The 26,379-nt window shown below is 43.6% G+C and overlaps 1 protein-coding gene across 2 annotated transcripts; it reads right to left on the bottom strand.

The window, feature by feature from the left end:
• Positions 1–42: 42 nt before the first annotated feature.
• SYCE3 (synaptonemal complex central element protein 3) lies at positions 43–26,379 on the bottom strand. Of its 2 annotated transcripts, XM_072843387.1 has the most exons (4): positions 26,269–26,379; positions 23,871–23,988; positions 13,923–14,031; positions 43–352 (listed from the first exon to the last, which is right to left on the bottom strand). In XM_072843387.1, exons 3-4 carry the CDS (start codon positions 14,029–14,031, stop codon positions 195–197), a joined length of 267 nt encoding a protein of 88 aa, XP_072699488.1. In that variant the 5' UTR covers positions 23,871–23,988; positions 26,269–26,379; the 3' UTR covers positions 43–194. The 2 variants fall into 2 exon arrangements, with proteins under 2 accessions (XP_072699488.1, XP_072699489.1); XM_072843388.1 differs by lacking the exon at positions 23,871–23,988 and having other exon boundaries at positions 26,269–26,368.

Here is a 26,379-nt window from a genome sequence, read left to right as displayed (position 1 = left end):
AGGTTTGGAAAGCTGCTGGGTAGGACAGAAAGGGGTCCTCGGTTGTCCTTAAAAATAAGTTTATTGAGAAACAAGTACTATTCATACAGCTATATATTTCGGTTGCTGTTGCTCTGCCAGCAGAGGAGGCTCCGTGCCCCAGGGCCCCTCCACACCGGCAGACGGCAGCGTGGCAGCCGTGGGTGGGCAGGGGCCTATTGTTTGTGCTTGGTCTCATTGAGCAGCTCTTGCCAGTTCTTCTCCATCTCCTCCTTGCAGTTGAGGAAGGCATCCTCCAGTCGGCGCATAGACTCTGCCAGCGTGGGGTTGGTGCGCATCACCACCATGTCGTAGGCCATCCATGTGGCTTGCACTGCAACAACCAGACAGGCCCTGATGAGGCCACAGGGTAGGGCTGTGGCTCGGAGCGCCCCAAGGAGGCCCAGATGCCTCCAACCATGCCAAGCATCCCAGGGACCAGATCCCAGTGAGTTACCCAGTTATGCTAAGGAGGGAAGGCTGGTAGGCTCCATGTTACAGGGTTCATAAAAATCCCTATTAAAACTTCTCTCTACGCAGAGCGGTACTGAAAGTTCCCTGACTTCACACAAGTCTTAACTTCTGGATACATCAGCCCATGACATTAAGGCTGGAGGCCAGTCTAATGTAAAATATTAGGAAAACTTAGAGCAAACCTAAGTCCTTACCCATCTGCAGTTCACAGCCAGTGGTTGCAGGCTGAACCCCGAGGAAGCATACTGCTGATCCAAGCTCATGTAGGGCTGACTACTCTTACTCCAGCAAGGCCCTGAGCCTCATGTTACCTTATGCATAGTGGCCTGGGGCACCTGCCCACTTCTATCTGGGTGCCTCTGCGCTTTCATCAAGGCCAGTTCAGGGGCTCTTCCTTTTGGGAAGGTTTGCTGCATCCCATGTTAGATGTCATTTGGTGCTCACCCCTGCACTGAGTTTCTTTTCTTTTTTTTTTTTAAATATTTATTTATTTATTCACTCAGAGAGAGAGAGAGAGAGGGGGCAGAGACACAGGTAAAGGGAGAAGCAGGCTCCATGCAGGGAGCCCCACGCGGGACGCGATCCCAGGTCTCCAGGATCACACCCTGGGCCGCAGGCGGCACTAAGCCGCTGCACCATCGGGGCTGCCCTGCACTGAGTTTCTTGCTGTTTCTCATTGAGAGCAGCTCAAGGTCAATGTCCCCTAGGCCTATAGGTAAACACATGCTTCTCTTATGAATTCAATGGAAGAAATCCCACCTCTCTGTAGCACTCACCTCGCCCGTGTGGTTCCACCCTCCATAATTACAAGGAACAAGGGTCATCTCCCTTCTGCATGACGTGAACCACTGTCCAAACATCACCCCCTTAAAACTCCTCTTTGCTGGACTAAAACATAGTGGACACTTTGGAAAACTATGTCTTCAAGAAAATTCACCAGAGAAGGATTGGCAGAAAGAATAATAATAATTACACATGAATATCTACACACAGTCAAGGTCAGCAGCGTGACAGGCTTGGCGTCTTGCATGAAGTAATATCTGTTTGGTTAGGGAAAAATTCTTAGAAAAGCTATGTGCAGTATCTCAGCAGATAGAGGGCAGATAGCTATACAGCCTGTGCAGGAAATCTTGCACTTTCGGGTGCATGGGAGTCACTTGGGACACCCGAATGTAGATCACTGGCTCCTCCACAACTCAAGATTCTTTTTTAGCAGGTTGGGAATGGCGCCCAGGAACCTATTTCTTAGTACGTAGACCACCTGGACAGCAGGTGGAACATGCATGTGGGAGTCAGAGCTGTATGCTTCTGGGCTCTCCACTTGCTATGCATGTGGCCAGGAACAAGTGACTTAAATTTACTAACCTCATTTGTAAAGGACAATGTCCCAGTCTCACAGCTTGCTACGAAGATTAAATGGATGATATATGTTAATTGCCTAGGACAATTAGGCAATATTAGGGTGTTCAAGACAGGACAAACTCTTACTAAAAGTGAATAATTGAGATATTCGGCAAAGGGTTAGGGTGAGTAAGAAATAAGAATTCAGGAGGAAAAAAGAGCTTGAAGAAATGAATCTCATGTGGTATCAGGTGGCAGGTGGAATTCTACCTCTGAGTTTCCTAAGGCCAAAGCAGAGGAAACATGCTCAGGTTCAAGACTCAGTGACCATAAAATAAAAGCAAACCTAGTAAGACACTTTTACCCTAAGGAAAAATTTTCCTATAGGCATATTTTTTGAGAAGTACATAATATAGTTGAAAATGCCCTTGTCAACATTCCTACTTTATTATTTTATTATTTTTAAAATATTTTATTTATTTATTCATGAGAGACACACACAGAGAGGCAGAGACACAGGCAGAGGGAGAAGCAGGCTCCCTGCAGGGAGCCCGACATGGGACTCAATCCCAGGACCCCGGGGTTATGACCTGAGCCAGAGGCAGACGCTCAACTGCTGAGGCACCCAGGTGCCCCTATAAATCTTTTTTAAAAATAAAAAATTTACATTTTATTTCAATAACTTTATAGTTCTACCCTTCACATTCAGGCTAGTTAATTGGTTACTTATTTATTTAAAAGATCTTATTTATTTATTTGAGAGAGAGAGTGTGTGGGAGGGAGAGGGAGGGAGAATCTGAAGCAGACTCCTTGTTGAGTGGATCCCACCACTGTGAGCCCACAATCTGAGGCAATACTAAGAGTTGTCCACTTAACTGACTGAGCCACCCAGGAGCCCCTGGTTATTTATTTATTTAGTTACTTAAAGATTTTATTTATTTATTTATTTATTTATTTATTTATTTATTTATTTATTTATTTATATTTTTAAAGATTTATTTATTCATGAAAGACACAGAGAGAGAGGCAGAGACACAGGCAGAGGGAGAAGCAGGCTCATGCAGGGAGCCCAACGCAGGACTCGATCCCAGGACCCCAGGATCACGCCCTGGGCTGAAGGCGGCGCTAAACCTCTAAGCCACCTGGGCTGCCCTGGTTATTTATTTTTAAGTAAGCTCTACGCCCAGCATGGGGCTTGAACTCATGGCCCCGGAATCAAGAGTCATATACTCTACTGCCCGAGCCGGCCAGGCGGCCCACCAGGGTCCATGTTGTTAACTGCCTACGGTATGTTGCTTCTTATGGACCACGAGAATAAATCCAAAAGACTAACAAGGATATGAAGACAGTTTGGAACTCGACTGAAAGAGATTTTCATAATATAGTTGAGTTTAAAAAGTAAGGAAGAGGTTGGAGATATAATGCAATATAGTTTACATAACTTAAAAATATATGCATAAAACAAAGGTACAGAATTTACAAAAATGTATAGAAAAGGGATAAACAAAAAGAGAAATGGAAATTAAAAAAGGTAAACAGATAAGTGAAGATTGTTATTTGGATCAGTGATGATAACAGTGTGAACTGAGGAATAAGCCAACCCCTCCACCAGAGAACCGTAAGAAAAACAAATCAACAGGCATGTCTGGGTGGCTCAACGGTGGAGCTTCTGCCTTCAGTCCAGGTCATGATCCTAGGGTCCTGGAATCGAGTCCCGCATCGGGCTCCCCACAGGGGAGCTGCTCCTCCCTCTGCCTCTCTCTCTCTCTCTCTGTGTGTCTCATGAATAAATAAATCATATCTTTTTTTAAAGGAAAAACAAATAAACAAAACCAAAATCATTAGAAAACAACAAATGAAGGAGCCACCATAGTAGAGAGGGGATTATCTATGATCTATTATCAATTACAAATTGAAAAACACCCACACATTTTTGTCACTGTGCCATGCAAGCAGGTACCAAAGGAAGCAATCATATTCCGATGCCTATTTCACTGTTAGCACTGTTGTAGGCAAGGAAGATGTCAAGAAACTTAAGACACATGCTTTCTTAAAATGCACAAAAAGTCAGGGAGCTAAGACACATTCATCCATTCAAAAATGGATGAAAAACACTTGGTATGCGTCAGCACCTGTTTACGTTCTAGGGACAGAGCAAGGAGAAAAAATGTCAAAAATCTTGCTCTCATGACTATTTTATAATAAATAACAGTAAGTAAACTTAGTATGTTAAAAGGAAATAAGTACTAAGGAGAAAAATAAATCAGTGAAGGAAGGGTGGGACTGGCAGGGAGATGGGGTCTGATCTGCAATTTCAGGAAGGACGCTCAGCAAACACTTCACTGAGAAAGTGACATTTGAGTTACCTTTTGATGGGGACACCTGGGTGGCTCAGTTGGTTAAGCGTCTGCCTTGGGCTCAGGTCAAGACCCAGAAGCCCCAGGACTGAGCCCCAGGACCATTAAGCTCCAGGATCAATCCAGCTCCAAGGCGGCTCCCCGCTCAGCAGGGAGTCTGCTTCTCCCTCTGCCCTTCCCTGCTTGTGTTCTTTCTCTCAAATAAATAAAATCTTTAAATTACCTTTTGATGAAGTTCCTAATGTTAATGTAGCTCAATTTATCAATCTTTTATTTTGTGTTTAGCATTTTGCCTCTTGTTTAGGAAATTCAACCTCACCCCCAAAGTCACAAGATACTCTCCCCTATTTTCTTCCCAAGTTTTACACTTATTTTTGACACTTAAGTTTTCATCATTCTGAAGCTATTGTGTGTATACGTGGGTAGGAATCCATTTTTAATTTTTATTCTTATGGATAACCGATTTCTCCAGCTTGGTTATGCAACAGTCCCTTCTTTCCTCCACTGATCTGCCATTTCATCTGTTATATATAAAAATTCGTGTGTGTGTGTTTATGAGAGTGTGTGTTGTGTGTGTACATGTGTGTATGAGACTGTCAGGTGTGCATCTATGTGTGTGCACGTATGTGTGTCTGTTTCTGGGCTCTCTGGTGTATCTGTTGCTCAACTTGTCTGAAACCACTTTAAAGCCTAGGATGACGCACCAATTGCTTTACGTCGTTCTCTTGATAAATGTCACTAGCTCCATTTATTTGATCTTTAGGATCTGTTAGTTAAGTTTTATAACTTTCTGCATACAGGCCTTGTACATTTTTTGTTAAATTTCTTCCAGGGGAATTCATAGATGTGTGTGTGCACAAGCCGGTGTGGGTGTGTTACTGTAAATGCCTTTAGGGCAGCCCGGTGGCTCAGCGGTTTGGTGCCTGCCTTCAGCCCCGGGCCTGATCCTGATGAGTCCCACATCGGGCTCCCTGCAGGGAGCCTGCTTCTCCCCCTGCCTGTGTCTCTGCCTCTCTCTCTTTCTCTCTCTCTCTCTCTCTCTGTGCCTTTCATGAATGGATGAATGAAATCTTAAAAAAAGAGAGAGAGAGAGAAAGAGTTAACTGCATTTTTACATACCAGCAACAAAGAATTAGAGCACATTTTAAAAAATATTTAATTTATTTATTAAATAAATATGCAGTTAACTCTTGTATAGTGATCTCACATGCAGCCACCTTGATAAGCTTTATTATTTCCAATAGTGTAGGTTTTAGATGCTCGACATAAATGTGGTAGCCAGGCTCCAAGGTATTCTGGTAGTCCCTGTGTTCCAGTGATCACATCCTTCTATAGTTCTCTCTCACATCGTACTACAGTAGGCCTGCGTGATGATTTAACTATGGCACAAGTGATGGCATGTCACTTCTAACGTTAGCTTGTAAAAGATGGTACCTTCTGTCCTGGGCTGCTTCATGTATATGCATGTATAGTATTATACTCTATCATACTTATTATAGTGCACATAGTTGCTCTAGGGGAAGTCATGTCATCACCAGCCCTATGATGAGGCCAAACAGAAAGCCTCCTGCCAACAGCTACATGAGCTTGAAAGGAGATTCTCCAGCCTCTAGTCAAATACCTGGAGACTGAAGCAATGGCCAGTTTGAGTGCAAACCTATCAAAAATATATCCAGAACCACCCAGTTAAGCTGTTCCCACATTCCTGATCGTCAGAAGCTGTGTGATAATAAACGTTTAAGTCACAAAATTTGGGTTAACTTCTTATGCAGCAGTAGATAACTAGAATAGATCTTAGTACCAGAGCATGATGCAACAAACCCTACGATGTAGGAGGAGCTTTGGAATATTTCAGTGGATGGAAGCTAGAACAGCTGCAAGGATTTTGAGGAAAGTATTAGCACAAGGTTAAAGTGCCTTGAACACCCTGTTCATTGGGTTTTGGAGTTTGAAAAGTCTGCCAATAAGGATTTACAGAGAAGTGAGGGAGCTCTTATAGGAAGCTAAAGATAGCAGACAATTTAGCCACACTGTCACAGGAAGTAACGTGGAAGGGAGAACATGTACTTCATGAACTATTCAGGATTTACCTACATGTTTAACATTTTATTTGTTTTCCATTGCCTTCTGCATTTTGGACCTTCCTTCTGAGATCATATTCCCCTGACTTAAGTAAAACTTTTAGTAGTTCCTTTAAGGCAGGTGTCTTTGTGACAAATATTATCAGTTTTTGTTCATTTGCAAATGTCTTTATTTTTCCCTCATTATTGAAAGATAACTTTGCTGGATGCATAATTCTGAGTCAATAGTGTTTTTATGACACTTAGGTATTATTCCACTGATTTCTGGTTCTCATGATTACTGCTGAAAATTCCACTCCAGTTGTCACTCCTCAATAGGTTTCTCTCTGCACTCCTCAATAGGTTTCTCTCTGCTTTCCTACAGTTTTTCTCTTTGTCTTTGGTGTTCCGAAGTTTTGCTATTATGTATCTACATATGGGTATCATTTTATTTTGCTCAAGAGGTGTTCTATTTATTGGATCTATGATTCAATTTTTCATCAGTTCTGGAAAATTCACAGACATTATATTATTATAATGATGGTGTTATTGTTCCATTGTCTTTAATGTCTTTTTTTTTTTCTGCGCTCCCAATTAGATATAGGTTAGGATTTCTTGGTCCATATCACAAGTCTCTTCCTCTCTTCATACTTTTACTTTCTTTATCTCTTCTTGATGCATTATTCTCCAACTGATTATCTCTTCAAGTGTTGTTGATTTCTTTTTTATGTTACAATTTTCCTTTTGAGAGGCTCTATTTTTTTATTTTTAAAGATTTTTAAAAAGATTTTATTTATTTATTTATGAGAGACATAGAGAGAGAGAGAGGCAGAGACACAGGCAGAGGGAGAAGCAGGCTCCATGCAGGGAGCCCAATGCAGGACTCGATCCCGGTTCTCCAGGATCCGGCCCTGGGCTGAAGGCAGCGCTTAACCGCCAGGCCATCGGGGCTGCCCTGAGAGGCTCTATTTTTAAAAAATCTGTCTATTCTCCAATTTCTTTTCTGCTCATTTCTGTACTTGCATCTTTACCCCTTTTATATATAGCTATTTACACTCTGCATCTGACATCCTCTATAGCCTGTGACCATATATGTGACTCTAGTTTCTTTTTTTTTTTTTTTAATTTTTTTTTTTAAATTTTTATTTATTTATGATAGTCACAGAGAGAGAGAGAGAGGCAGAGACATAGGCAGAGGGAGAAGCAGGCTCCATGCACCGGGAGCCCGACATGGGATTCGATCCCGGGTCTCCAGGATCGCGCCCTGGGCCAAAGGCAGGCGCTAAACCGCTGCGCCACCCAGGGATCCCCAAGTGACTCTAGTTTCTTGTGAGTGGATTTTCACTCACAGTGGCTCATCATTTCATGTATTTGGCAAGTAGCTATGCTCACCACTATACCACCAACTCTGTATTTGGTAATATTTATCTGTGAGACCATTGCTGAGGTAGCTTTCAATCTCCTCCACACTGCTATAGGATCTTTCTAAAACATCTATCTCTTTATGTTATTCCCCAGTTAGCCTCTTCAATATTTCCCTGTTGACTACAGAATGACTTTTTAGTGTGGTACACAGTCTTTCATGATCTGACCCCAAATGATTCATTGAGATTTATTCTCTACCACTTCCACTTGTAGTTTATTTTGCAGTAGTTGAATCTTAAATCCAATGGACTTGCTTTTTTATTTTTCTTTCTTCTTTCTTTCTTTCTTTCTTTCTTTCTTTCTTTCTTTCTTTCTTTCTTTTTTTTTTTTAGTGTGTGAGTGGGAGGAGGGGCAGAGGGAGAGAGAGAATCTTAAGTAGGCTCCATGCCCAGTGCAGAGCCCAAATCAAGGCCTGATCTCATGACCCTGAGATCACGACCTGAGCTGAAATCAAGAGTCGGACACTTAACCAGCTGAGCCACCCGGGAGCCCCTCCAACCACTTTTCTTTCTTACAATTTTGTTCCTTGGCACAAATTGTTCTTTCTGTCTGAAAACCTTGCCCATCACCTGTCTATCTGGGAATCTCCTAACAACTCCTGTTTCAGAGAAATGGTCCATGCCTTCTCTTAAAAATTTCCATAATTTACCAGATAGATTTTAGTCATCTATTCCAAATCCCATTGGAACTTTACTTATTATCCTTTTATTATAGAAATTAATATAGTATACTGCATTTATATGTCTATGTATTTATTTCATTAGACTACAAGCAACTTACATACAGGGCTTAGCGTGCGTTCATTCAGGAACTACTTGTTGAATGAATGAATGAATGAATACATGGTGCTTTAACTCTGACTCCAAGTCTGGATTTTTCTTTGAGCTCTAGGATTATATTTTTCCAGTTTTTTTTAAAGATTTTATTTATTCATTCATGAGAGACACACACACACAGAGAGAGGCCGAGACACAGGCAGAGGGAGAAGCAGGCTCCATGCAGGGAGCCCGACGTGGGACTCGATCCCGGGTCTCCAGGATCGCGCCCTGGGCTGAAGGCGGCGCTAAACCGCTAAGCCACCTGGGCTGCCCTATTTTTCCAGTTTTTTAAAAAAAGATTTTATTTATTTATTCATGAGAGAGACACACACAGAGAGGCAGAGACATAGGCAGAAACAAAAGCAGGGAGCCTGATGTGGGACTCAATCCTGGGATCCCAGGATCATGCCCTGGATGGAAGGCAGGTGCTAAAACGCTGAGCCACCCAGGCGTCCCTCCAGTTTTTTTTTTTAATGATTTAAAAAATTTATTTATTTGAGAGAGAGAGCACGTGAGAGCCCACAAGCAAGGGGAGTGTCAGAGGCAGAGGGAGAAGCAGACTCCACTGAGCAGGGAGCCCGATGTGAGGCTCCATCCCAGGACTCTGGGATCATGACCTGAGCTGAAGGCAGACACTTAATGGACTGAGCCACCCAGGCTCCCCAAACCTTCTTTTTAACTAATAGTTTAGTCTCAGCTGAGAAGTCATTTACTCTAGGATTCCTTTCTTGGTCCCTTATTTTATTTTAATTTTTTTAAGCTTTCTTACTTATTTCTAGAGACACAGAGAGAGAGAGACAGAGAGGCAGAGACACAGGCAGAGGGAGAAGCAGGCTCCATGTAGGGAGCCTGATGTGGGACTTGATCCTGGGTCACACCCTGGACTGCAGGCGGTGCTAAACCCCTGTGCCACTGGGGCTGCCCTGATCCCTTATTTTAAACGAGGTTCCCTTTCTGGCCATCTAATAGTACCACATTAAACTATTCAATCTTGAGTACGCATCAAAAGTAATTACTTTTTAGTTATATTTCTTCCTTCCCTGACCATCAGCTTTAGGAACAGGGACCCCCTAACAATACTGCTGCAGGGCTGTATGCTGGGCAAAGGGAAATAATCAGATCTTGTGGGGAATTATTGGACAATGGCTCTGAATTGATACTAATTCCTGGAGACCCAGAATATCACTACCAGTCAGTAGAGTGATCTATCAGTCAGAATAGGGGCTTAGGGGAGGTCAGGTTGTCCACGGAGCTCTAGCTCAGGTCTGTCTCACAGAGGCTCAGTGGTCTTTGAGCACACTGTTCCAGTATGTATAATTGAAATAGATCACTCGGCAACTGGGAGGTTCCCACATTTATTCCCTGATTCATGGAGGGAGGGCTATTATGGTAGGGAAGGCCAAGTGGAACCACTAGAACTGCCTCTCCCCATGAAAGCAGTAACCAAAAGCAACACTGCATTCCTGGAGAGGTAGAGATTAGTGTCGCCAGTAAGGATTTGAAAGATGCAGGGGGTAATTCTCTCCACATTCCCATTCAATTTGCTAATTTGGCCTGTACAGAAGACAGATCTTGGAGAATGCAGTGGATTACTATAAACTCAGTCAGGTGGTGGCTCCAATTGTAGCTGCTATTCTAGATGAGGTTTTGTTGCTTGAGCAGATTAACACATCCCCTGCTATCTGATACGCAGCTATTGATCTGGCAATTTTTTTTCTCCATACTTATTAGTAAAGGCCACCAGAAGCAGTTTGTTTTCTGCTAATAAGGCTAACAACACATCTTCACTATCCTAACTCAAGTATATCAACTCATTATAGCTCTATGCCGTAATTTAGTGGACAGGGGCCTTTAATGCTATTCTCTTCCAGGACATCAAGCAGGTCCATTACATTGATGATAGTAAACTGATTGGACCTGCTGAGCAAAAGAAGCCAAACACAAGAATATATAGTGTGTGAGTCCATTTATATGAAACTCTAGGCAATTATATCATTTGTTGCCTGGTCCTGGGGAGGGGCAGAAGAAAAACTTTTGGAGTGACATAAATATTCTGTATTTTGACAGTCATGTTGGTTACACTGGTGTATACACTTGGCAAAAATCAGTGAACTGCACACTTAAAATGTGTTTATTTTATTGTTTGTAAATTATACCTAAATAAAGATGACAACAATAAAAAACAAGAACATGATTTATCAGTTCTTAGGGGTTACAGTAAAAATATCTAGAAATAAATCCATAGCCTCAAATGTTTTCATGACTTAAAAAGGAATAAAAGTGAATGAACAAAGCATTCGATGCAAAGGTTTAATAAAACAATTTAAAAAATTAGGGAAGGCAGGAGGAAAAAGCCCAGAAATCCAATTAAGTTCAAATATGGAAAAATAAATACATATTGAGATGCTTTCTTGGCCCAAATGCCCTTCTCTGAGAATTTGTCTTCATCCACAGGACCTATAGATGGGCTGAGCTTTAACTTCCATGTTATCACTCATGTGGCTTAGTCCAACCTGGCTATGAACGATGTATACTACTGCATATGCATACTTTTCAGCATTTAAAAGTAATAGATTGGATGTACACACAGCATCTTGGAAAGAGCTGACATATATTGTTCTGAATTAAAAACATAGCACGAGACATATAACACAATACTATTTATAAATATGTAAAATAAATTTATAAAATACCAATATACATTTCATAAGAATAGACAGACAAAAAAGTACATGTTAGAATTGTTGCCTATGGGAGAGAGGAAAGGGAATGGGCTATGGGAATAAGAGAATAAATAAAAAATTAAACTAGAGGGGTCCCTCATGGGCCAATGATCATAACGTATCATGAACTGAGGGGTATGATAAAATTAGTGTTCAACATCTGAGAGTAAAAACAGAGACGCTTGGGTGGCTCAGCAGTTGGGTTCCTGCTTTCGGCTCAGGTCCTGATCTAGGGATCTGGGATCCGGGATTGAGTCCCACATCGGGCTCCCGTGAGAAGCCTACTTCTCCCTCTGCCTGTGTCTCTGCCTCTCTCTCTCAGTCTGTGTATCTCATGAATAAATAAATAAATCTTAAAAACAACAAAAAACGAACAATCTTTTTTTTTTTTTCAAACAATCTTTTCTTCAACAGCACGGTCAGGGACTAGAGGAATAGTCTGAAGGAACCAATAGAAAATAAAATGGAAAATAACAAAGTAATAAAACAGATTACAGAGCTGATGATAAAGAAGACAATACAAAAAGAAATGTATATAATATGGATAATTGGAATTTCTGAAGAAATCAAAAGAAATAGTACAAACAATAGCCCAAGGGGCACCTGGGTGTCTCAGTTAAGCATCTGTCTTCAGCTCAGGTCGTGTTCTCAGGGTCCTGGGATCAAGCCCTGTGTCGAGCTCCCTGCTCAGCAAGGAGTCTGCTTCTCCCTCTGCCCCTTACTCCACTCCTGCTCTTTCTTGCTCACTTTCTCCCTGTCTCTCAAATAAATAAAGTCTTTAAGAAAAAAAAAAAAGTATCTCAAAATATGATACACGAAAAAGTTCTTATAAAAAATACTAAAAAGGGTGCACGGGTGGCTCAGTCAGTTAAGCATCTAATTCTTGATTTCATCTCAGGTCATGATCTCAGGGTTGTGAGATTGAGCTCTCCATCTGGCTCACACTAAGCATGGAGCCTGCTTAAGATTCTCTCTCTCCTTCTCCCTCTGCCCCTACCCCTTGCTTGTGTGTGCATGCTCTCTCTCGCTCTCTCTCTCAAAAAAATAAAAAAAAATAAAAAAAATTAAAAAAACTAAAGTCTACAGCTGTAGAGGTCTAATGTACCCCAGGAAAAGCATTAGAGATTATTAACACCAAACTTATGGTGGTGAAGTACAGAACTTCCAGAATAAAGAATCTTAGAGGCAAAAGCAGTCAGTCACTTTTAGGAGAAAACACAGAGCAGGCCCCACACACTATTCCAAGGAGCTACAAAATGCTGAAACATCCTCTAAGTTGTAAAGAAAATAATCATCTAACCAAATTACCATCCCGTTATAAACAGAGACATATTCTTTTTTAAAAATTTTATTTTTAAGTAATCCCATACCCAACTTGGGACCCAAACCTACATTCCCAAGATCAAGAGTCATATACTCTATGGACTGAGCCAGCCAGCTGCCCCTGAATGTAGACATATTATTAAGCCTTTGCAAATTCAAGGAATATGATATCCATAGCTATAGTTCTTAGGTTTAAATATTTGAACTATTTGAATTTATTTACAATGTTACTATAAATCTCAACAACTATAAGAATTATGATTCAAGAACAGAATATAAGTGTAAATATTACTAAAATAAATGTTATTTGTAGTTGATAACGAACAAACACTAGTATAATGAATGGCAGTTGTGCCTCAGTTTCTTTATCTGTAAAACAGGAATAGTAAAAATCTCTATATCTCATAAAAATGTTGTGAGGATTAAATGAACTCTTTCATGTAAAGTGCTTAGAACAGCATCTACTATTTAATAAATACTGAATAAATGTTACTGATTAGTATTATTAGACCCTAAACAAAGATAAATGAAATAGCTGAAGAAATAACATGAGTTTCTTTAATATTTTCCCACAAACTTCCTTAATTTTGGAACAATCTTATAGAAGCTAATGTATTTTTTTATGGTGAAGGAATATTGTTTAAAGAATTTCTTTAAATAAATAAATAAATAAATAAATAAATAAATAAATAAAGAATTTCTTCAGTTTCACTTCCATTTAAATTCTTAAGTAAAATCAAGGGGGAAATGAGGGGTGCCTGGCTAGCTCAGTTGGTAGAGCATGTGACTCTTGATCTCAGGGTTAAGAGTTCAAGCCCCACATTGGTTGTAGAGATTACTTGAAAATAAAAGCTTAAAAAATAGAGAAGTAAATTATGATTGTGTACCATGGCTGTTTATCACTTAGTGGAAACATGTTGAATAACAGACTAATATTTGTTCAAGTCCATTGCCGACTTTATTCCACTGAGCTGACTGTACCTCCCACTTCAGCACCTCATCAGTCTTAGCACTATTACTCTGAATTCTTTATTTAAACAATTCATAGAATGTTCAATTCTGTTCACAGGTATTATAGTAACACTGTCATTTGCTGAGTCCTTGAGCTTCGGTCTGGTACCGTGCCCAGTGACAAAAAAGAAATCACTATTCTGCCCTCAGGAAGGTAAGAGTCCAGTTGCAGAAATAAGATACAGACACACATAAAGTAATCAGAAAATACTTCAAGGCACTATTTAGTGGTAGTGTCTGTTTTGTGGTACAGAAGTTACATGGTCTAGAAGTTGAGAGGTGGTCAAGGAAGCCCTTGTTAAGGCAGTTGACTTGAGCTCAGAAGTGGGGGAAGAATTTGAGCTACTGGAAATAAGGGGGGAAACCTCCTACCTGAGATCTTCTCCATCTCTTCCAGTAGCTTTTCCAAGTCTTTATTCAGGTCTGACAGCATTTTCAGCATGTTGTCATAGTTTCTTTCTCCAGGTTCAGAATCAGCCATCTAGGCAGTACACAGAAAGAAGACTCGGTGAGACAGACCGACTCTGATTCCAGCTCTATTATGTACACTTAGATAGCTCAAGCCAGAACCCTGAGGTCGTCTTTAATTCCTCCTTATCTTGTTTTTCTGACCTAAGGGGTCACTGAAACTCACTTGTTTTATTTGTTTGTGGAATATTTACTCATCTATGGGTCAAGAAGGCCCAGTGCTTGGGAGTCACCAGTGAACTGAACACTGCCTTTGTGGAACTCACAGCCTCACTCAGCTCTTTAAAAAAATTTTTTTTTAAGTTTATTTATTAATGAGAGATACAGAGAGAGGGAGGCAGAGACACAGGCAGAGGGAGAAGCAGGCTCCATGCAGGGAGCCAGACACAGAACTCGATCCCGGGTCTTCAGGATCAGGCTCTGGGCTGAAGATGGCGTTAAACCGCTGAGCCACCGGGGCTGCCCTCACCCAGGTCTTTAAGGTCCTTATCCTCCCTCTTTCCAAGGTCGTGGCTTGACCTTCAGTCTGTGCTGTCATCTGCCACTGAATAGGTCTACTGAGCATCTACTATGTGCCAGATATCTACCATGGCTCTGTAGATACTGGGGTGTATTTATGGATCCAGACAGATAAAACCCATGCTCTCACTGAGCTTCTGTCCCAGGAGGAGACACAAGTAATAAACAACAGAATGGTAAAGATGCCTTCGTTTGTGGTCACTGCCTAAAGAAAACAAAAGAGCGTAGTTTAATAAAGAGGGTCTTTCACAGGGTGGGTGCTTTAGCTTGTAAAGTCCTTCCTAATGAGGTGGAATTTGAACTGACACTTGAATAAGCATTTTTTTTTTAAGATTTTATTAATTTGGGATCCCTGGGTGGCGCAGCGGTTTAGCGCTTGCCTTTGGCTCAGGGCGCAATCCTGGAGACCCGGGATCGAATCCCATGTCGGGCTCCCGGTGCATGGAGCCTGCTTCTCCCTCTACCTATGTCTCTGCCTCTCTCTCTCTCTGTGACTATCGTAAATAAATAAAAATTAAAAAAAAAGATTTTATTAATTTATTTGACACAGAGAGCATGTGCACAAGCAGGGGCAGTAGGAGAGGGAGAAGCAGGCTTCCTGACAAGCAGGGAGTCCGATGTGGGGCTCAATTCCAGAACCTGGTGATCGTGACCTGAGCCAAAGGCAGACACTCAACCAACTGAGGCACCCAGGCACCCCTGACATTTTTTTTTTTTTTTTTTTTTTTTTTTTATGATAGTCACACACAGAGAGAGAGAGGCAGAGACACAGGCAGAGGGAGAAGCAGGCTCCATGCACTGGGAGCCCGACGTGGGATTCGATCCCGGGTCTCCAGGATCGTGCCCTGGGCCAAAGGCAGGCGCCAAACCGCTGCGCCGCCCAGGGATCCCTCCCCTGACATTTGAATGATAAAAAGGAGTTGGCGTGTAAAGAGCTACGGGAAGAGGTCTAGATAGAATTGCTCAAGAAAAGGTGGGAGTGGTCCTCATGTATTTTAAAGCATGGAAAGAAAGTATAGAATGGGGTTGAGGAGTAAAATGGTATAAGATGAGATCAGCTAGGTAGGCAGGAATTTTGGTTTTATTTTGAGTTTGAGGAAAAGCCACTAGATGTTGAAAGCAGGGGATTATGTTTTAAGATAATGACTTCAGCAGTTGTTTGGAAAATGAACTACTACAGAAGGTTGAGAGGAGGTAAGAGTAGGAGAACCAGTTAGTTTAGAGAGCACTAGAATGGTCTCCAGATGGAAGTGGCTTTGGACTAAGGTGGTAGGTAATGATACCAATGATGAAAAGTGGGAGGGTTCAGGCTATATTTTGGAAGATGAGCCAAAAGAATTTGGAAGAGGATCTGATGTGTCTAGGTTTTCAGGGCTAAGTGGTGGGAAGAGAGAAATCAAAATGACTCCTAATTTTGATGAACAACTTGATATGTGGTTGTTTATTAAATGAAGTGGGGAAGACTAAGAGAATAGGTTAGAAAGGAAACAAACTGCTCTCTTTTTTTTTTTTTTAAGTCATCTCCATTCAATGTGGGGCTTGACTCACAACACTGAGATTAAAAATTGCAACGCAGGGGATCCCTGGGTGGCTCAGTGGTTTGGCGCCTGCCTTCAGCCCAGGGCGTAATCCTGGAGACCTGGAATCAAGTCCCGCATCGGGCTCCCTGCATGGAGCCTGCTTCTGTCTGTCTGTCTGTCTGTCTGTCTCTCTCTCTGTGTCTCTCATGGATAAATAAATAAAAATCTTAAAAAAAAAACAACACACAGTAAGAATTGCAACGCTCCACCAATTGAGCCGGGGGGTGGGGGTGGGGGGTGGAGGTTGGGCAAATGCTCTATTTTGAATGTATTTTTTTTTTAATTTTTTTATTTATTTATGATAGGCACACAGTGAGAGAGAGAGGCAGAGACACAGGCAGAGGGAGAAGCAGGCTCCATGCACCGGGAGCCCGATGTGGGATTCGATCCCGGGTCTCCAGGATCGCGCCCTGGGCCAAAGGCAGGCGCCAAACCGCTGCGCCACCCAGGGATCCCCCTATTTTGAATGTATTAATGTGAGATGCCTATTAGGCCTCCCAAAGGAGATTCAAACAGGCAGTTGAATATATAGGCCTGGAGTTCAGGAGAGAAAAGTTGGAGCTGAAAATATTTGGAACTACCAGGGCATGCTTTTTTCACCTTTCACTTGGACTATTTTCGTAAACTCATAACTGGTTTTCCTGCTTCTGGCTTCATCTTGTCAAATCCACTTTCCCAGTTCACCTCCCAAAAGACCTTTCCTAACATGTAAATCTGACCATGTCACTCTGTTTACAACCCTTCAATTGCTCCATCTTCTTTCAGGATAAAACATAATCTCTTTACTATAGATACAAGATCCTTTATAATCTAGTTCTTGACTCTTCCTATTCTCATCCAGTTCTGGGTTGTGACCAAATAATTGAAGAAAGCCTTAAGAAATCTCAAATGAAAATCTGTAAGAGTTGTGTATTTCCATGAGATGTGCTAAAAAAAAAAAAAAAAAAATCCACAAAAAACCCACAAAACTCTATAAAATTAAAAAATTTATAGTTTTCCTATAATATGAAATGGAATAAAATAATTCTATCACGTAGGCGGTTACAAAAATCTGTGTGAAGGCAAAGGAGTAGATAATGACACAATTCATATCTAGTTGTGTGGGCTACTTGCTCAATTCATTAATTTGTAAGATTCCGGTATTATTCTTTTACCCACACATTCAGCACATATTTATTGAGTACTATTTTAGATTCTGAGGATATAGCAGTGAACAAAACAGGTTAAAATTCTTGGTCTCATGGAATTTATATTCTAGTGGTAAGAGAACATAAACAAGATTAATAAGTGAACTAAATATAAGGAGGGGATAAGTAGCAAGGAAAAAAGTCAACCAGAGATGGAGGGCGAAAGTGTGTAAAAAGGGTGACTGTGGGATGCCTGGGTGGCTCAGTCAGTTAACCATCTGCATTGGCATGGCTTAGGTCATGATCCCAGGTCCCTGGGATCCAGCCCCGTGTGGGCTCCTTGCTCAGTGAGGAGTCTGCTTCTCCTCTTCCCCCTGCTAGTGCCTGCTCGTGCTTTCTCTTTTCTCAAAAAAGTAAATAAAATTTAAAGAAAAACTTCCTTAAAAAATAAAAGAAAAAAAGAAAGGGGTGGATGCAATTTAAATATGTGTACAGGCTTGTTGTGATGAGCACAGGGTATTGTATGGAAGTGTTGAATCACTATATTGTACACTGAAAGTCATATTACACTGTATGTCAAATAACTAGAATTTAAATAAGAACTTAAAAAAGAAGAAACAAAACAAAGGAGCAAAGGGGAAAAAATAAAGAAAGAGAGGCAAACCAAGAAACAGACTATAAAGTAAAGAGAACAAATTGACAGTTACCAGAAGGGAGGTGGGTGGGGGGCTGGGTTAAATAGGTGATGGGGATTAAGGAGTGCACTCATGATGAGCACCGAGTCTTGACTGAAAGTGCTGAATACTGTACACCTGAAACTATTATTACACTGTATGTTAACTAAATGGAAATTAAAACTTACAAAAACAAACAAACAAAAAAAATAAATTAAAACTTAGAAATAAATAAGAAAGTGTGCGGGGAAGGCCTTGCTGAAGTGATTTTGACTAGAGACTTGCAGGAATTGAGAGAATGAGCCATACGGCTATTTGGGAAAAGTGCATCCCAGGCAGAAAAAAGAGTAAGAACAAAGGCCCTGAGCTTGAAGTCAGCTGGATGAGCTAGAGGAAGAGCAACAAAGGCAATGTAGTTGGTACAGAGAAGGAAGTGGGGAGTAGTAGAAGATGATATCCCAAATGTGGGAGTAGAACATGGTGGGCCTTGCAGGCCACGGAAAAGACTAGCGTTTTCTTTGAGTGAGATGGGAGCCTGGAGGGTGGTAATTTGATTTACATGTTAATATATCACTAGGTTGAGAGTAGCTTTTCTGGGTGGAAGCAGGGGCACTAGGAGGCCGCATTAGAATAATGCAGGTGAGAGATAATTAGCATAGGAATGATATAAGTAGTAGAAGAGGATAATTCAGGGTATATTTTGAGGGCAGAGCCAACAAGATTTGCTCATGAGTCAATGTGGAGTCAGAGACGACACAAAGATTTTTGGCTGGATGACCAGAAATGGAGATACCATTAACTGAGATGGGGGAAACTGGAAGACGCTGAGTTGTTTGGGAAGAAAGAACTCAGTTTTGAACATACTAAGATACCTATGAGGCATCCAAGTGGGGATGCTGAGTAGGCAACTGGATAAATGAATTCAGAAAAGAGAGCAGGCTAAAGATAGAAATTTGGGAGTCATCAGCATCCAGAGGCTATTTAAGACATGAGAATGGGTGGGATCAAGGGAGATAATACAGATGGAGAAGAGGTCCATCATCGTTTGGGGAGATACGAAGAAACCAGCCAAAGAGACTGAGGAAGGGGGGCCACAGAGGCAGAAGGAGAACCAGTCCTGGCTCCTAAGTCCAGACTCTCGCAGAGTCACTGGACCCCAACTAATGTCCTCCGAGAGTATGAAAACTCAGCAAGCTGACAAGATAACTCTAAAAAGTAAAACGAAGGGAACTCCAAAAAGTGTATGGGATAAAATCGGTGCTTCCTTAATGGGTGAATAACTTACAATGCTGAGAAGTAAGGAATTCAGATAGGACATGTTGAAGAGCATAAAAAAGTAGAATTACTGTTAATATTTGGTATTTTCTGCATGTCTATGTTTAAGAGATGTTGACTTATTAGAGTAACAGGTCAGCTTTGTCATTCTAGTTTAAAATGTGAAATTGATTATGGGTTATAATTTTAAGTGAGAATCTTCATAACTTTATAAAGAGGACATTTAAGAGAACCCGAGGTTCACCATATTTGTAGGTTTGACTTGTGATATTTATAGGAATTATTTAAGAAAGTGGGAAGGTTCGTTATTAAGACAACTGAAATACTTAAAGAAATGAAATATATTAAATTTACAATTAAATGAGTTTAAGTTTGCCTGGGCTGAAGCCTTTATTTGGTGCAAGACTCTGTAGTGCCCTTCCTGCCTCAGTCATGGAAGCCCACACAAGGTCAAAGTAGTCCGAATGCTGAGCCCCCCACATGGAGGGCAGCTGTTCTGGAGAGTCTCCCAGAACTATTATGGACTTTATGGGAATGGGGAATAAACTTTTGTTAAAACACACACACACACACACACACACACACACACGAGTTTAAGTTTGTAAATGGAACAAAAACATAACACTATTACAATTTAAATTTACCAGACCCAGAATAAGATTAAGAGTTTAGAATGAGATAATCTTATTTAGAATAATCTAATGATCTGATTTAGAATAACATAAGCTAAACTTAAATACTCAAGAAAGACTGGATTTTTAACATTAGTAACTTTAATAAAATAAATATTAATTTTAAAAACCAAAGTATACAAATACAATACTTTAAAAATCACCAAAGTTCCTATTTGTCAATAGCTAGCCATGTCCTCATATTTACCTAAGCTTCAGTCCTATCAAATACTTGATAAATTGGGGTCTCCACCATATGCCAACCACGCTACAGAAAAAAATTAAAAAATAGGTAGGATTAAAAAATAGGTAGGTACCCAGTCCCGCCATCAAGGAAATAAATCTGGCAAAAAAGAAGCCTGTTGTAAAGCAAGAGTCTTTGAAGAGCAATAGCCGTTCATCTAAATGTCCGCGCTTGGTTTCAAACCAGAGCCTTCTTGTATGAAATGGCCCTTTCAGCCATGTCATTGGTAACTCTGAAAACACTACGTTTTCTTTTGCTTCCAGGTGTTTACATATATCATTCTACTGCCTGAAATACCCTTCCCTCACTCTTCCTTGTTTTTGTTTTTGTCTTGTTTTTAAAGACTCAGCTCAAGGGTCACTTCTAGAAGTCTTTCCTTACATTTCCTATCAGCCAACTCTGAAGGTTGCACCTCTTTTACATTCCCACAGCTTCTGCACCTCCTTTCAGCCAGACACTATTCTAAGCATTTACATCTTTATAAGAACTCTAAAAAGTACTATTATTACTCCCATTTACATGTGAGGAAAACAAGGCTCAGAGAAATGAAGTAAGTTGCCCAAGGTCAGACCGCACAGACAAAGATCTGAGAATTGGGCCCGGACAATCTGGCTCCAGTTTGTGTGCTCACACATTACACTACTGGTGTGCAATAAATCCTTGATAAACATGAGAGTGAACAGAACTAATGAGATATAGTAAGCAACTAAAGAATAGCTTGGGTGTACCCTGAAATCCCAGGCTAGAATGCAGACTTTGCTGCGTATCGGCTGTGAAAGCCCAGCAAGTCACCCCATCTCAAGTATCAGCTTCCTCTTCTGTAAAATGGAATAATAGCTCCTTTGCAGGTTATTGTGAAGATGCACACAGATACGGGTATAGTAGGCACCCACATCTACCAAATGCAATAGTTGGCATCACTATACATGTAACATCAGGTACAAAGTAGTTGCTCAGAAAATATTTTACTATAATGAGATGAGAGAGATAGGAAGCCAATAATATAAAAGCTAACATTTATTTCATGTTTAATATGTGCAAGGAACTGTGTAAATTCTCAATAAGCACTGACTGATTTCACAACCATATAACAAAGTAAGTGCTATTACTCTCCCCATTGTACAGATGAGGAAACTGAGGACTGGAAGAATCTAACCAAAGTTGCACCGCCAAAAAGTAGTAGAGTTGGACGGGTGTCCAGTCCTGATTCTAGAGGTGGAGCCCACTAGCACTACATTTTCTCTAAACTGCCTTAGACAACACAGTGGGTGGTTTTGAGCCGGACTGTGAAGAGGGATGGAATGAAAGACAAAGAATGGGGGATAAAGGAATGGAACGAAGAGGCTAATAGTGAGTTCAGTTTGGGGCAGCTTGAGTGTGTGGTGCCTATGGTGTATGGAGGCAAAGCTATTCAACAGGATTAGAGCCCTAGAGAGAGGTAAACGGAAAATAAAGATTTGATGGTGGTTTAAGTTATGGGAAGAGATGAAATCATTCACAGTGAATGTATAAAAAGAGAGGAGAAAATGGACTTGGAAGAAGCCCTTAAATATCAGCCCTTAAAAGCAGAGGATACAAGCCCATAAAAGGCACCGATAAGCAGTCAGAAATGTAGCGAACTGGGGAGTGTGTAGCTGAGACCAACAGAAGAGAGGAGGGATGGGCCAGTTAATTCATTTACTCGTCAACAAATATTTATTGAATGTCTGGCACTGTTTTAGGTGCTGGGAGTATATTAGCAAACAAAAGACAATAATCCTTGCCCCTGTAGAGTTTACATTCTAGTCAAGGGAGACAGGCAATAAACACAGAAACACATACAACGTCAGGTGGTAACAGAAAATAAAACAAAGTAAGGTAGGCTACAAAATAATGGAGTGGGAGGAACCACTCCATCTATCACCATAGATGGGTGAACCATGGGAATCCCTCTTAGAAGGTGAATCTTCAAATAGACTCAAGAAGTGAGCATGTGAGCTGTTAGATACCTCAGGAAGAATTCTTTGCAGAGGAAACAGGGAAGAAAAAGCCTTGAGGGTAACTGCTTGAGTGTGGCTGAAAAACCAGGATCCTAGGAGATGAGGCTAAGAGGCTGGGGGTGGGGGTGGGGAATGGATACTGCAGTTTATATAAGACTTTGATTTTTATTCTTTTATTGACAGAGATGAGATATTAGAGAAATTTGAGGGAGTGACACAATTTGAATTAGGATTTAAAAGGATCACTCTGGGAGCATCAGGCTCCTAGTTTCAGTTCAGGTCATGATCTCAGGGTGGTGGGATCCAGCCCAGTGTCAGGCTCCAAGCGTGGTGTGAGGCCTGCTTAAGATTCTGTCTCTCCCTCTTCCTCTTCATCTGCCCTCAGCCCCCATCATGTGCATGTGCTTGCTGTCTCTCTCTAAAACAAATAAATCAAAGGATCACTCTGGCTGCAATGTTGAGAGCAGAGCAGACTGGCGTGGAGATGGTGGAGCAGAGAGGAGGCTGCTGTAAAACTCCATGTAAGGGATGACCAGGCTTGGGCTAGAATGTTAGAAGTGGCAGTAGTAGGTGACTGGACTCTAATATGTAGGAAACACAGAGCCAACAGTATGTTCTGACATCCAACATTTATGCGGAAACATAAATCCACAGTGTGGAGAAAAGCCTGTCTGAACATCCGTACTGGGGGGCCACTGGGGTACAGATGACACAGCCATGAAACTAGCTGAGATCTCCTGGGAAGTGAGGGTGGATGGAAAGGAGATCTGAGCTCTCCAATGTGTAGAGTTTGGGAAGACGAACCAGCAAAGGAGACAAAAACAGCAGCCAGTGACCTAGAAGAACCAAGAGAGATCGAAGGAGTGAAGTCTCAGAAGCCAAGCGAAGAAAGTAAACAAAGAGTAATCAGTTGTGTCTCATATAAAGTAGCATAAGGAATAAAAAGTGATCATGGATTTGACAATCTGAAGGTCAATGGCAGGCAGCCCGGGTGGCTCAGTGGTTTAGCGCCGCCTTCGGCCCAGGGCCTGATCCTGGAGACCTGGGATCGAGTCCCACATTGGACTCCCTGCATGGAGCCTGCTTCTCCCTCTGCCTGGTCTCTGCCCCCTCCCCCTTCTCTGTCTCTCAAGAATAAATAAATAAAATCTTTAGAAAAAAAAAATGAAGGTCAGTGGCAATCCTGGCAGAAGCTGTTTTCATGGGGTGGCAAGGGACAAAAGCCTGACTGCGATGTGTTTAAAGAGAAGGGAAGAAAAGTAGAAACTTGTTCTTGTGTTCTGGTTCAGAGAAGCAAAGAAAGGGGCCAGGAGCTGGAATGTAATGTGGAGTTACAGGTGTCTTTTGTTCTAAGTTGGGAGATGTTACACCACTGTCAAATATTACAAAAGGGCGCAATAAATTTAAGACATTTTATTTGGGGGGATCCCTGGGTGGCTCGGCAGTTTGGCACCTGCCTTTGGCCCGGTGTGCAATTCTGGAGTCCCGGGATCGAGTCCCACATGGGGCTCCCGGCGTGGAGCCTGCTTCTCCCTCCTCCTGTGTCTCTGCCTCTCTCTCTCTCTCTCTGTCTATCATAAATAAATAAATAAATCTTAAAAAAAAAAAGACATTTTATTTGGGAGCCAGGTCTCAATTGAATAACAGTAACAATAACAAGATTTCCATGAATAAAGAATTAACAGAGTATCAGACAAAATAGGGCACAGAGATGGAGACAAGTAGGAGAAACAGGAGACAGTGACAAGATGATAGAGGGAAGGTTTTCTCTTTCTTAACTTACATAGGCAGAGAGTTCTCTTTAGGTTTATGTGGAAAGAGCCAGTTGAACAGAAAAGGCTGAAATCAGGAGAAAGGGTACCTGATGGTGTACGGGCTGGGGCCAGAGAGGTCACCTTACCCTGTGAAGGGGAGAGAAAGAAGGGTAAGATAGGTAAGGGTCCAGGTGGCCCAGGTTCCTGAGGTCTCTAGCTCACCCACAAATGGCAATGAGAAGGTTCTTCTAATAGACATTCTTGGTTTGAGGAGAATGATACAGGTTTGGCAAAGGCGTGTGCCTCACCAAGGCACGTGGATATGCAGCACAGAAGCACTAGTAGTGTGGCCTCGCTGCACGGCTGCACAGTGTCCCCAGGACTCCAGGGCAGCACAGAGTTAGCTGGGGCCTGGAATTTTGAAAGGTGGGTGGTGGATGACAAGGTGAGGGCACAGGCGGATGGGGGTGTGCAGACAAAGCAGATGCGTGGAGACCGGGTCGTAGTTGAAGGGCAGGAGGACTGGGGATGGAGGCTGTGGCCAGCGATGCTGGATCCGGGGAAAGGGTAGGAGCTGCGGCGGAGGAAGACCAGGGGATCGGAGTCCATGGCTTTCCTTCCTGATGAGGTTGCTGCAGGTGAGAAAGACTCAGTGGAAAGGGGTGCGAGGGACGCTTGGGGGGCTCAGCGGTTGAGCATCGGCCTTCAGCTCAGGGCGTGATCCCAGGATCGGGTCCCACATCAGGCTCCCTGCATGGAGCCTGCTTCTCCCTCTGCCTGTGTCTCTGCCTCTCTCTCTCTGTGTCTCGCATGAATAAATAAATAAAATCTTAAAAAAAAAAAAAAGAAAGAAAGAAAGAAAGAAAGTGGGGGGTGGGACCAGGGCCGCAGCCCAAGGCAACTAGAGCAAGAGCAGACTAATGGGCTCTGGTGAGCAGAGGGGGTGTGGAGAGGACTGCTGGGGCGGTCACTGTGGGAGGAAGGGCTTGAGGTCCCAGGGGTCCTGGGAGGTGCGGGCTCAAGGGCTCTGAGGCCTGGCTGTAGCCTCAGGGTCTGGTCTGATCCCTGGTGGCGGCTGGGATCCCCCTGGAAACAAGAACTCGGAGAGGACAAGAGGGGCTCCGGGGTCAAAGATTCTTTGTGAGAGGCCCACGTGTGAGCCCCACGGGAGTAGCAGGAGTCCTGGCGTCCAAGGGACTGGAGGCTCTGGGAGCCCCCATGCACAGATGGCGGGGCTGGAGTGCGTGGGGAGCGCAGTGCAGGTGCTCTGGGTGTGCAGGCAACAGGCCAGGGGGTCGGGTTGTCTGTGAAAGTCCAGGGTCTGGAATGTGCAGGGTGTGGGGGCTGGAGGAGCTGGGGGGTGAGAGAATTGCGGTGTGGGGGGCAGGGAGGGGTGGGGGGGAGGGAGATGTGGGGAGGTGAGGGGATATGGGGGCAGGGAGGGGTGTGGAGGCAGTGAGGGGCTGGGTAAGGGGGATGTGGGGAGGTGAGGGGGTATGGGGGCAGGGAGGGGTGTGGAGGCAGTGAGGGGCTGGGTAAGGGGGATGTGGGGAGGTGAGGGGATATGGGGGCAGGGAGGGGTGTGGAGGCAGGGAGGGGCAGGGTAAGGGGGATGTGGGGAGGTGAGGGGGTATGGGGGCAGGGAGGGGTGTGGAGGCAGTGAGGGGCTGGGTAAGGGGGATGTGGGGAGGTGAGGAGGTATGGGGGCAGGAGGGGTGTGTGGGGAGGGGATGTGGGGGTGAGGGAGGCGAGGGGGGTGGAGGGGTGGGGGCAGGAGGTGTGGGGGGCAGGGAGGGGCGGGGTGAGGGGGCATGGGGGTAAGAGGGGTATGGGGGCGGGGAGGGGTGTGGGGGGCAGTGAGGAGTGAGGGATAAAGGGGTGGGGGGTGGGGTGTGGGGGGAGGAGTGTGGAGGCGAGGGGTGTGGGGGCATGGAGGTGAGAGGGTATGGGGGCAGGGAGGGTGGGGGTAAAGGTGTGGGGGGTGAGGGGGCAAGGAGAGGTGGGGAGAGGGGGATGTGGGGAGGTGAGGGGGTGTGAGGGGGAGGGGTGTGGGGGCAGGGAGGGGCGTGGGGGGAGGGGGGAGGGGCAAAGGGGTAGGGGGGTGCGGGCGTGTGGGCATGGGGGTGAGAGGGGTATGGGGGCAGGGCGGGGGGTGGGAGTAAAGGGGTGCGGGGGGGCGAGGGGGGTGGGGGTGCGGGTGTGGGGGCATGCAGGTGAGGGGGTATGGGGCAGGGAGTGGTGTGCGGGGCAGGGAGGGGTGGGGGGTAAAGGGGTGCGGAGGGTGTGGGGGCGGGGAGACGGGTGACAGCCGCCACGGCGGGGTGTGGGGTGAGGGCGGCAGGGGCGGCGGGCACAGCTCGGGGACGCCAGGGCCGGGAGTCGGGGCACGCAGGGGGGCCCGGGCCGAGGAGGGCCGGCCTCGCTCACCTTTGGCACCGCCCACGCTAGCGTGGATCCACCGCCCACCTGCGCCGCCGCCACTGCTGGGGACACGCGGCCGAGCAGGCACGGCGCCCCGCCCCTTTCCGTTACTAGACC

The sequence above is a fragment of the Canis lupus genome, chromosome 11, assembly GCF_048164855.1.
Source record: "Canis lupus baileyi chromosome 11, mCanLup2.hap1, whole genome shotgun sequence".
Taxonomy (NCBI): Eukaryota; Metazoa; Chordata; class Mammalia; order Carnivora; family Canidae; genus Canis; species Canis lupus.
Note: the sequence above shows the minus strand (reverse complement) of the source record. Positions and strands in the feature narration are given on the sequence as shown.